Here is an 11,659-nt window from a genome sequence, read left to right on the forward strand (position 1 = left end):
ATTCCTGCCTTTGTGTCTACCAATTTAGAAAGATTTCCTAGCCATTTATGCAAATCCTTACTATCCTTAAGGGCCCAGCACAAACCTATCCATTTCTTTGAACTCTCCTCCATGCCCTCCCACATCTTTACACATGGAAGCGTTTGCAATCTCCGACACACATTGGGCACATTTGTATATTGCCTTCAAATATCACTTTACTGGGCATGTTGTCTGTCAATGTCCTCATGCAGTAAATACTCAGGAAATGAAATACGACTGATGAATTGCTCAGGTTATTCATTCTTTAATGTAGAATTTCATTTGCCCTAAACTATTCTTCCAATCTTCATAGGATACTTAGTTTTAATATACAAAATTAAATATGCAAATTCTTATTCATTCTTCATTTCCGACTGCTAGCATAGTCCCATTTCCGATTTACCTTTTCACACGGAAGAGTTTTAATCTTTGTGACTTCTAATCGCTGTGACTTTAATTGCTTTTCTCTGTGCTTTCTCTGCCTCTGGCATTAAAAAAAAATGTGGTGATTAAAATGTCACATCACCTTTTGCACAAAGAAAAGATACTTTGATTTCCAATAAACTTATAGGTCTGAACAGAATTTTGCTAGTTTTTCTTTTTTGTATCAAAGAAACTTATCAAGGAATACTCTTAATTATTTTTGAGTACTTTCCCTAGGTCACAATAGATAACCTGAATCCATCATTCAACATTAGGATAGATGTTAGCTACTATTAACATTGACAGATTACTCTGTTCCAAGCAGTGTTCTAAGTGCTTGTTATCTTAATCTTCACAGCAACCCAAGGAGGGTTGTCTCATTTTCATTGGAGCAACCAAACATGGGAAGATTCATTTGTTTAAATTGCAAGCTAAGTCTGACTTCCTTCACTGCCATGCTACACTGGCCTCACCTGACTCTAATATAAAAATTCCTAAAAATGATACTTCCTATGTGTCTGAAGTGTCTTTGACCCATTTCTGCATAATTAAATAAAGTTTATCCAAGTCAGGTTGAGAGATCTAAACACTTTTTTTAAAATACAATTTTACCTTTTAAGATAAATAAAAATTTTTAAAAATTTAGCTATCATTACGACCTCTTACAGATCATTTATTTTAAAATGTTATATTAACCATATTGTAGCACTCTCTGGCAACTTTGATGTTTGTTTTCCTCTTTGTAGAGACAACTTATTATAATCTATAATTTTCCTCATATGAGGCAAAGTACATGAAACATAAGATATTTTTGTGCATATTTTCAGACATCAAATAGGAACATCTTATTTTTCTGCCTGTCTGCAACCCCAACACACACACACACACACACACACTTTTCATGCATGACAGAATGTGTTGTATCCCCTGAAATGTCTTTCACCCCTGACCCTTGCTCCTGGATTCTTTCCCTTTTAATATATTTCACATGCAGTAACAATTTGGTACTATTTTCATTATGCGGTATTTGTAAAGCCAGTATATGGGGAAAAGCAAACTGAAAACAAAATGTTTACAGTAGAATTGAAAATTACCCTAACGGGAAACAAGTAGAAGCCATTTCATAGCTGAAACAACGCCAGAGTAGAGATAACAGGAGAGACTCTGCTCCTAGTTTTACCAATACTTGACCTGCGTCACTCTTGACAAGTAATACACTTACAAAATAAAAGGGGGTTTAAAAAAGAAACATGTACAAAAAAGATGGAAGTAAAGGGGTAAAACAAAAATTATAATACAAAAATTAGATGTTTAAAAAAATTTTAATGCTAAACCTAAGAAGAGATCTCAAAGATGGCTTAAAGAATAGTTCTCTGCTCCTCCATTCACCAAAGGGATGATAGTTTAGGCAACAGATGGTACAGTCTTAACTAATGAGAGAAGTCTGCTGGCCAAGCCCTATTTTGCCTTTATCCTTAAGTGTTATGCAACCTACACAGTCTTCAATCCTAGAACAACAACCAAAAAAGATTGGGAAAATTACTAACATGAATTACATTCACTTAAAAAGATAGTTTCTGGTCACTTTAAATGAATCCAAGCCCCATATTACCCTAGAGTACTGAAAGAATTTGATGAAATAACTCGTAACCTTGGACAGTAAATTTTTGAGTCAAGGTGATTTGGTTGACTTGCTACGTAGACAGATATAAGCTTCACAAAGACAAGAGACTTGTTAATATAGTTTCCTGGTATAGCCACAGCTTCAAGCACATTATCTCCCATGCATTAATGGCTTGACAGGTGTCCCTGACAAAACTCCAAAATCTATTTTTTTGTTTGTAGACACATAGAAAAGGAAGCAGTGATCACTAGGAGGCAGCACTGATTCACAAAGACCAACTGTCCTCATGTCCCAGGTTCCCCACTACAGAGACGAATGAAGATTTATATATTACAAACTCTTACAGAGATAATGATAGCAAGTGGGACTCTGAAAAACTAAGGTGACAAGACCCACATTTGTAACTTTTCCACACTGGCCTTTGAATACCTAAGATAGCTGTGTACTGTTAGAGTCCACAATCACACCAGCTGTTTTAAATGCAGTCTGAGCTCACTTGTCCCAACCCTGGAAGACAGGTATTATCTTCTCTTAGAGGTCAGGATTCTGAGACAGAACTAGGAACTCATCCAGGCATATGACCAGTGCTAGGTCTTTTTTAATAGTTCCACCACACTTTCCTTACTTAGCTATTTAGTGTGTATTTCTTTTGGCCCATTGCAGATCTGCTGAACCACAATTCAGATCTACTGAACCATGGCCCAGGACTATTCAGAGCATCTCAGGTAACCAAATGAAAATGGTCCACAACACAACTTTGGGAACTGCCTTAGCTGTCTAAGTATTTCCTTCAACCAGGCTTCTGATAGATATTTGTCAGCAGAGATTTTGAAGTTATACTTTCTGCTGATAGGCAGTCTTATATAAGGAGTACAAAGACCTGGCTGAATTAGAGCCCTGTTGCCCACAAGCACGACCTCCTGTAAGACACTTAACCTTGTTGAGCCTCAGTTTCCCCATATGTAAAATGATCAGTACTATAAGCACTTGGCATCCTGCCTGGGACATGATATGCACTAAGTGCTCCCTACTAATTTTGAAGGTGAAGGCCCAGAATACACTATCTTGCCAGTTAAGAGTTGCTTTTTAACCATGGCTCCTATACAAGTAGGTTCACGTGCCATTATGAAGGGACTGTATACTTTCTCATCCACATGGTTAATCTTTTGTGTTACACAGCTGAGAAAAATGCTGACATGGATAGCTTACCTTTGTATCAAATATTATTTAAAAGTTGTTTTTATTGTACTCATTTCACATTAGGTTAAAAATTCAGAATGACTTTATAAAGGTGTTAAACAGGTATTAAGTAAAGCAGACATTAATAAGATTATCTATGTTTTAAACTGTTAGTATCTTTTCAGTTAAAAAGAAATGAGTCCTTTTTGCAGATAATTGTCCATTACAAAAAACTTTAGTGAAAATATCTTGCCAGGAATTTCTCTGATTCGTTGTTAAGCTGGGCTTAGTGTCTGAGTTATAAAGCAGAGGTAATTACAGGTTAAAACTGACTTGAGCCTTTTTATAAATAAGAAACTGATTACAGGAATAAGTCTCATTAAAGAATATAAAAGACTTGATGGTGCATATTAATCAAGTTGCCACTTGGAGATGTGGCTCCCTTACAAGGCTCATGCAAAATGAAATCCAATTTGAATTGGTTACAAGCATAAAGAGCCTACCATGTGCACTCAGGAATAAAGAATTGCATATACTACTTGGTGTATTTTCATTCATTTCCCCTACAAATCATTAATAAAGACAGCCAGTTCATATTTTGGGAATGTTTTTTCTGGCATCAGTCAGGAAAATATATCCTTTATTAGGAATTTTAGAAGATTTCAAAAGGATACATCATATTAGAAAACTCATTACTATGAAGGAGAGGGACTGTGGTTTGTTTACTGCTTAATATGTAATTTGCGTTAGGGTAAGCGTGTTGAGAAACATCTGACTGGACATTATTTATACTTAGCAACTGAATGACTTGTATTCCTTATTTGATTTTTGGAATTAGTTTACCAACTTAAAATACCATCATTTATTTATATAGAACATTCGGTTTACAGTGCCTGATTAAAGTAGTCTGTTTGCTTTACCCACTTTGCATTATTTTCATTTTATTACTAAATTGATTATAAAACCTTATACTACAAAAGCCAAGTTTTTATAAATAGCCAGTACTGGCTAACCTTCCTCTAATCCTCCAGACAGCCCTGAACATCAGAACATCAACCAAGTTATTCTGGTTGATGGTTCTTGATGACCAAGGAAGAAAACTGTCTCAACAATTCTCTCCTTACAAGTCCTGTTTCTGTGAAAATGTAAAGAAAGATATTTTCCTCTGGAAAATGTTTTGTGAACCAAAAAACTACCATGTCTAATAAGTAGTTTTCAATATTAAAATATACAATGAAATTCACCTTTAAACTCTGAAAGGATCCATTCCAGAATCCCTTTTCAGAATTTATACAAATTAGCTGTCATCTCTTCCTGTTGAGCTTGTGTTGTTTAAGCCAAGGGTCAGCAAACTACGGCCTGCTGGCCAAATCTAGCCTGCCACCTGTGATTATAAATGAAGTTTTATTGGGACACAGCCACGACTATTCATTTACATATTATCTATGGCTGTTTCCATGCTATAACAAGAGTTGAGTAGCTGTGACAGACCATATGGCCCTCAAAGCTTAAAATATTTACTAACTGCATCTTTACAAAAAAAAGCTTGCCAACTCCTATTTTAAACACTTTCATTAAAAGAAAAGAAAAAGAAACTATAGAATGTAAATATTTTTCTATTCTTACCACAAAGTTACACACTTTGGCCTACCTGACTTGATTTTAAGTTCTAGGGACTAGCCTGGATATCTGAACACTACTTATAACATTGTTTCTATGGATTCTTTTAAAAGTATAAAAATGAACTGTATAAAGGAGTTTTAGAAAACAGCCTATTTGTAGATGAGGGACATTAATTACTTAATTGATTCACTCAAATAATCAACCAAAGAATAGGCCAGACATGCTCAGAGAAAACATGTTTACTTCTTTTGAAATCAGGTTTATGGAAATAGGGAGTCATGGAAAGTTGTTGACAATAGCGAGCACTGCCTCCATATAGACTTAAGGTGTATTTACTCACATTTATAAACAACACAAAACCCCTTTAATACTAGAAGTTCCCCAATTCTTAAAATTAAAAGCTCAGATGGCTTATAGGACTACATATGGAAACAATTTTTTTCAGATAACGTACAACTTTGTTAGCATGTTTCCTTTTCTCAACCAAACACACTTTTACCTGCACTTCCAAAGTGCTAGGGGGCAACCAGCAGGGCAGTGTGATAAATGGGGATGGGTCAGATAATTGCAGAAGACAAGACTTACCTTCCTGTGACTTTCTTAAAAATCAGGCAAAGAAACATTTGTATCCTGTACTACAAATGGTATTTGTATGCTTAATCTATAGAGCACATGAATTTCTCTTTTCAACTAGTTTTCCATAAACATTAAAATACCAGAATATCCTTTCTAAAAGTTCTCAAAATAATGATTAGATTTTACACTATTTAATAGAAAAATAAAACCAAGCCACTAATCTTACGATTTTTAAAAAAAGTTTTTTCAAGAAAGTGTAGAAATATTTTAATTTACATATCATATTACAATGAATCAATATGGAGTCAAAATCCACAATTACACATTGATAAAAATTCAGCACATCATCCTCAGAATAGTCAGTTTCTGTACAAAGATTTACAGATGTCCAATGTATGTAGTTTTTTCCCTCAGTGTGCTACAGAGTTCAGAGGTTCTGCTCGTATATTCCCCAAATCAAGTGCAGAATCTGTCTCTTCATCAATTTCTCCAATGACTGCACTGTAATTATTTAAGGGAAAAAAAAAAAGTTAAAACAATCTCATTTCTGACTAAAACTGAGAAAAGATAGTAAAAAGAACTGCTTAAGGTGAAAAACATTTTCATACTGTAGTGAATTGCACGTTTGAGTCACAAAACTCAAGAAATAATTTGAAGACAACATTGTTACAGGAACAAATATTAAAGGACAGACTGCATATAGCGTTACTGGATCACGAGTCTTTAAAGGAAAAAGACACGTAGGGATAGATATGGTACAAAACCCAAAGCTTCACTGGGGCTGGGGGGCGAGGGAGTGGGGAAGTCACAAAATCACTACTAAATAAGCAAGTAAAAGTGTATTATTTGAGTAACTTCAATGAATTAAATCCATCAATGGTATATATAATATCTACTAGTTTCCTTTTCCTGATTTCTCAGTTTACTCAACTTAAATACAATACCAAAAAGAAGTACAGTTCTTCATACACAAAGATAATCATAGATACTTAGGTATCTCACAAATGAGTTTTTGATATGATTGGCTAGGGTTAAAGCCAGCAAACTTTTCCTTGATTCGACATTAACATAACACCTATAACATCAGTTTCATTAATACCATGGAATACCAGGTAACCAAGCCATGGCCTCCAGCTGGATGTAGCCATTGCTACATCCAGACCACGGGACTTGTATAAAGCATTATTCCGTAAAAAACTGGTTGTGTAAATTTGTTGTGTTTTAATGATAGTAAATCCTACAGACAAATACTTGTAATACGGAATTTGCCTGATTTTGCTTTAAACTATATGAAGTTTTCAGTTCGCTAATAAATGGGAAGCACAAAACCCTAGGGGAATATATTAAGTTTTCTCAATATGAAACAAATCAAAGATCTCAATTCCATCCTTAAAAATAGTATCATTTAAAATCCTTATGGAAGACAGTGGAGTGCTGGTAAATATTTTAAAACCAGCTCTCCAAAGAAAAATGGGGAGGCTGATTTGCAGTGTTGACTGATATCCACAGTGTAAATACTCCCACTATGGCTAGTTTCAAGCTACCAACAAGACATCAATCAACCAGTTTGCAAAATACCCCAAAATATAAAAATCTGCTTCTATGAACCAGTATAAGCTGGCTCCAGCATACCACTGGGTCTACAGCAATGTTTTCAATTCTTTAAAATTGAAGTTCAAAAAAATGTTTTATTTCAATTAAAGTAGGAGAAAGCATCTTAATTAAAATCAATTATTAGGCAGAACCCCAGTATAAACAGTCAGCGTTGTTCTGGTCAGGGGAACTGGTCTGCTTTGCCTTCCTCTCATTCTTTACAGCTCACTTCACCCAAAAGTCATCTCTCTAGAATATTTTATAAAGCCCCGATTTTGATTAAAGAACAAATAAGCTATCCATCTAAAAGTGATTTTCTTAAGACAGATAATTAAAATGACTAAAGTATTCCTCCATCTTCCATACCCTACTTGTCCAACAAAATAATCGGAGATGCCAACATTATCTTTTGCTGCCTTTCAGCTGTGTTTTAATTCTAAACAGTACTCCCTAGAAAACTGATTCAACAATCTTCTGGCCTCTGTAACTGCACTGTGTAATAAAGTAGCTGCTAGCCACAGGTGACTATTAAAATTAATTACAATTAAATAAAACCTAAAATTCAGTTCTTCAGTCACACCAACCACCTGTCAAGTACTCAACAGCCACACACATGGCTAGTACCTACCACAGTAGACAACGCAGATACACAACATTTCCATCATCCCCCAAAGTTTTACTGGACAGTATTGCTCTACACTATTGCAGACTTTTCCTAAATTGCTGCCACTAAAATATATCTTCTTGAACTGCCATATCAATGTGTCCCAAATTAACTGAGGCCATGACATAAACACGGGACATCTTAAGTGCTAATTATACTAAAAAATTAAAAGAAAAAATAAGTAATGGATAAATACTTGTTAATGAATTCAGCTATGTTTTAAAGCATTAATTATTTTGAACTGTTCACACGGGAGATTTCAAAGACAATTTTAAACCCTAGCCTTGAACCCTAGAAGTATATTTATGTTCCTCTGAAATTAGGGTTATTTTGTAAGAACATTTTAAGAAGTCTCTCCAATGAAGTATTGAGTGTTAAGGCAGAGCCCTTTCTGGACCTTATCCAGGCTACTTCTATTAGAAATATGGACAAATCTCAGTAGATAAAAAACTCTTCTCCATACAGCAAGGTAGTACATGAGTAGTATATTTAACTTGCCTTAAAAAAAGAAGCATTGTACTTACACATTATCTCCTCTTACAATGTATAACCCTAGCACCACTTGTTCTACTCCCTGTGAAGAGCTGAACACTCGTTCATGGCTTTCATCCAAAATCAAATTAATGGTCTGGTCAAAACCTTTCAGTGTTCCCTGTAAAGAAAACATTAAGAGAAAAAGACAAATAATTCTGGTTTATCTGAATGCATACACAATTTTAGTTGCCAGGTACTCCAAAAGAAATACCTATTTTAAATATATATCTATATATCTATATCTATATATCTACTATAAAACAAAATACCTCTTTATGAGCAGCAGTATTCTTGGGCACAAAATTTACCTCTTGGTTTTTTAAGGGGGGAAAAAATAAAACTACAACACACTTCTGAGTAGCATGCAGAATTGTTGAGAATTACAAAGGACACCAATGTACTAGTTTATTTCCAAGGAAGTAGCACAAAAGCCTAATAGTCCAAGAGCTAACATTTTAAAAATATAAACTAAAACAAGGGGAATTTAAGGGAAATATCCCTATACACAGCAGCTACAGCAATGTCACAGTATCACTTCATATTACCTACCAGTACTAGACCTTGTGCTAAACATGCTGCATACAGTACCTCAATTAAACTCCACTCTTCAAGGTAGATACATAAATATTCCCACATCAGAGAAAACTGAGGCACAGAGAGGTAATCCCTCAAGGTTTAATGGATAGAAATTAGCAGAGCTAGAATCTGAACCATGAAAGGCTAGCTTCAAAGCCAGACCAATGAACTACTGTTTTATACTACTATGAACAAGCAAATATAATCTACCACTTTAAAGAAATTCAAATCAGCCCCATAAGTATACAGAAACTTCAACTGGTAGTTACAGCTAAGACTTAATGAGTGCTGAATGAGGTATTTGCCAAACAGTGTTCTATGGGCCTCAAGTGGATTTACTTAATCTTTCCAATAACCCAGTAACAGTAGGTACAAATGTGACTGTAACAATTAGAACATTCCAGAACTTGAAGGAAATATTAGCTTTGGAGTCAAATCCAATTTAAATTCCAGTTTGGTTCTGCCGTGTATTGTCCACACGACTCTGGGAAGGTGACTCACGTTTTCTGAGCTTGGTTCCTAACCTACAGTACAAGGTTAATTCTCCTTCACAGAGTTGGACTGAGATCAACTGACATAACACATGTAACGTGCATGGTACCTGATATGTTTAGTAAATGGCAAAGTCTGACAGTTTGGTAATAGTCACTTAACAACCCACTGAAAAAAAGCAAAAGGATTAAACAGAAAAGAACCAAAAACAGAACTGCAGAATGGGAAAATAAAAGATTAAATTATATGAATTAGATAGAAAATAGAGAAAGTTTAGCAGCCTTAAAACTTATTTGACAGTGAACAACAGTATGAGTTATAAATAAATAATTAAGAAGCCAAAAATCATGGGATAAATTCCTCAGATCAAGGAACAAGGTCAAGGAGAGAATCTAGGATTTTTCTGGAATTAAAAGGGGATACTGTGATAGCAGCACAAGTAAATTTAGTCATTCATCATAATTTATTCTACAGAAGACAGAGATCATACCAACCCAAGAATATCCAAAGATTATCACCATAAAAGCCTTCCAAATTCATTATTTTATGGATGTAGTCTCTAAATCATAAAAAAGTTTCTAAGAGGCAGACATAAAACTTCAAAAAGATTATATGATTCATGTAGAGTGGATATCAGAGCATTGAATGCAGAAGGAAATAAAAAATGGAAAAAGAAGATGAATATAAAATACAGGCAGCTATCTGCAGACTAGACTAGAAGCTCTCTGAAGGCAGACTCATCCTAGCTTCTAGAAGCCTTGAATGTAGCATACACTCAATGTTTGTTAATAAAAAAAAGAATGCATTGGCAGCTATTTATCACAGTGATACAGAGCTGAATCATAAAACTGCAATGCAGGTGTACTGTGGTGCCTAGGCATTAGAGATCAGAGGTTCTACATAATAATTTACAACCAGTAAACCAGCTAGAAAACAGAGAATGAATATGCCAAGTACTTACCACAATCATTCTCCCGTCAGAAGTAATAACAGCAACAGTTCCTGATAAATGACTCAAGGAAAGCATTTCTCTTGGAATGCAAACTGAAAACTTAAAATCTTGCAAGGAAAAGATTTAAATTACTAGGGAAAAGGTGACAGAATAAACATACAGCTTTTCAACACAGCCACATTTACAACATAAAAACTTTATGCTCTTCATTTTTTGTGTGTGAAAATTACACAATTTAAAAACGTAAAGAAATAGGAATAGAACATCCCTTTCTGTATATGATCAGTGTATCTTATTCCAAAACAGCTGGGGTGTTTGGTACTCTTTTTTCACTGGGGAATATTGCCAATCTGACAACTGAGCAAGACATTTTCCCCTTTCTTACACCTGTATCTTTAACTGTAAAACGAAAATTGGATCAGTGTTAAACTAATGAATGCTGACTGATTTCAAGCACGTTAAGACACAATCTTCCAGGACCAGGCTTTTGGAATTCAAGAGAAAGAAGCAATAATCAATTCCACTAGGTACCAATATGCTTGCATCATTAAAAAGCCTTCAGTATTTCACTTTTGCCCCAAATTTGTACATGAGAGTACAATGTAGTATTTATGTCCCGAGACGTTAAAAGGGTAACAGGTGTATAGGGTACTTCACATGGACTTTTTAAAGTTATTTGTCCCTCAGGACGATCCATTACAACAGCAAGCATTATTTAATTCCATCAACAAAGTTGGGATTTCAAGTGGTAAAGGGGCAGAAATTCTATTTGTGCACCATCTGCAAAGTTTTTGCTATCCTCAAACAATGAACAATGTCTATGAATGAAACAAATGCATGGATTTACAAGACCATTGTCGCCGCTAGTAAAACTGTTAAAATATTCCTAAACCTGAACGTATAGGCCCTAGGGAAATAGTAAGGATGAATCAATACTTGGTTTCCATACAGACAAGGAAAAGTTCGGAATAATCATACTGTTTTGGTTTTTTTTTCCCCCCGGGTTAAAAAAGGCGCCTTGGGCCCGCAGAAGCTGCTGGTCCCAGCCGTGGAGGCGGGACTGGTGAGTCCCAGGTCGTTAAACCCCGCACCCGCATCCCAGGCCTCCGCAGTGGCCGGGCGTCCCAACCGCCCGCCGATCCCGACCCCCGGCCTCTCCAGCATCAATCCTCTCCGGTGCAGACGCGGGCCTTGCCACGGCCCGGGCTAATGCCCGCGGCGCCAGGTAGAGGATACGGTTGATGTAGTTCTCCAAGGCGGACGTCATTATGCTCGGCCCGGCCGCTGTCCACACAGCAGCGCCGGCGACAAGAGGAGCCAAAAAGGCCCGCCAGGAACCTGCGGCAGCTTCCGCTGATTGGCGGTAGCAAATACCGCGAGAGTTACCGCAGGCCGCCTCCGC

General features: G+C 36.0%; 1 protein-coding gene across 1 annotated transcript; it reads right to left on the reverse strand.

Moving 5' to 3' along the window:
* Positions 1-5,093: 5,093 nt before the first annotated feature.
* Positions 5,094-11,620, reverse strand: LSM8 (LSM8 homolog, U6 small nuclear RNA associated). Its single transcript, XM_006177491.3, has 4 exons — positions 11,494-11,620; positions 10,267-10,307; positions 8,228-8,355; positions 5,094-5,947 (listed from the first exon to the last, which is right to left on the reverse strand). Exons 1-4 carry the CDS (start codon positions 11,522-11,524, stop codon positions 5,857-5,859), a joined length of 291 nt encoding a protein of 96 aa, XP_006177553.1. The 5' UTR covers positions 11,525-11,620; the 3' UTR covers positions 5,094-5,856.
* Between the last annotated feature and the right edge of the window lie 39 nt (positions 11,621-11,659).

The sequence above is a fragment of the Camelus ferus genome, chromosome 7 (genome assembly GCF_009834535.1).
Source record: "Camelus ferus isolate YT-003-E chromosome 7, BCGSAC_Cfer_1.0, whole genome shotgun sequence".
Taxonomy (NCBI): Eukaryota; Metazoa; Chordata; class Mammalia; order Artiodactyla; family Camelidae; genus Camelus; species Camelus ferus.

Bases quoted from the DNA above. Each gene is read 5' to 3' on its own strand.
- LSM8 (XM_006177491.3), bottom strand. From the start codon at position 11,524: ATGACGTCCGCCTTGGAGAACTACATCAACC. The intron at 10,308-11,493 runs GTATCCTCTACC...GTCATTTATCAG, and splicing joins CTTGGAGAACTACATCAACC to GAACTGTTGCTGTTATTACT. The intron at 8,356-10,266 runs GTAAGTACTTGG...TTTTCTTTACAG, and splicing joins CTGACGGGAGAATGATTGTG to GGAACACTGAAAGGTTTTGA.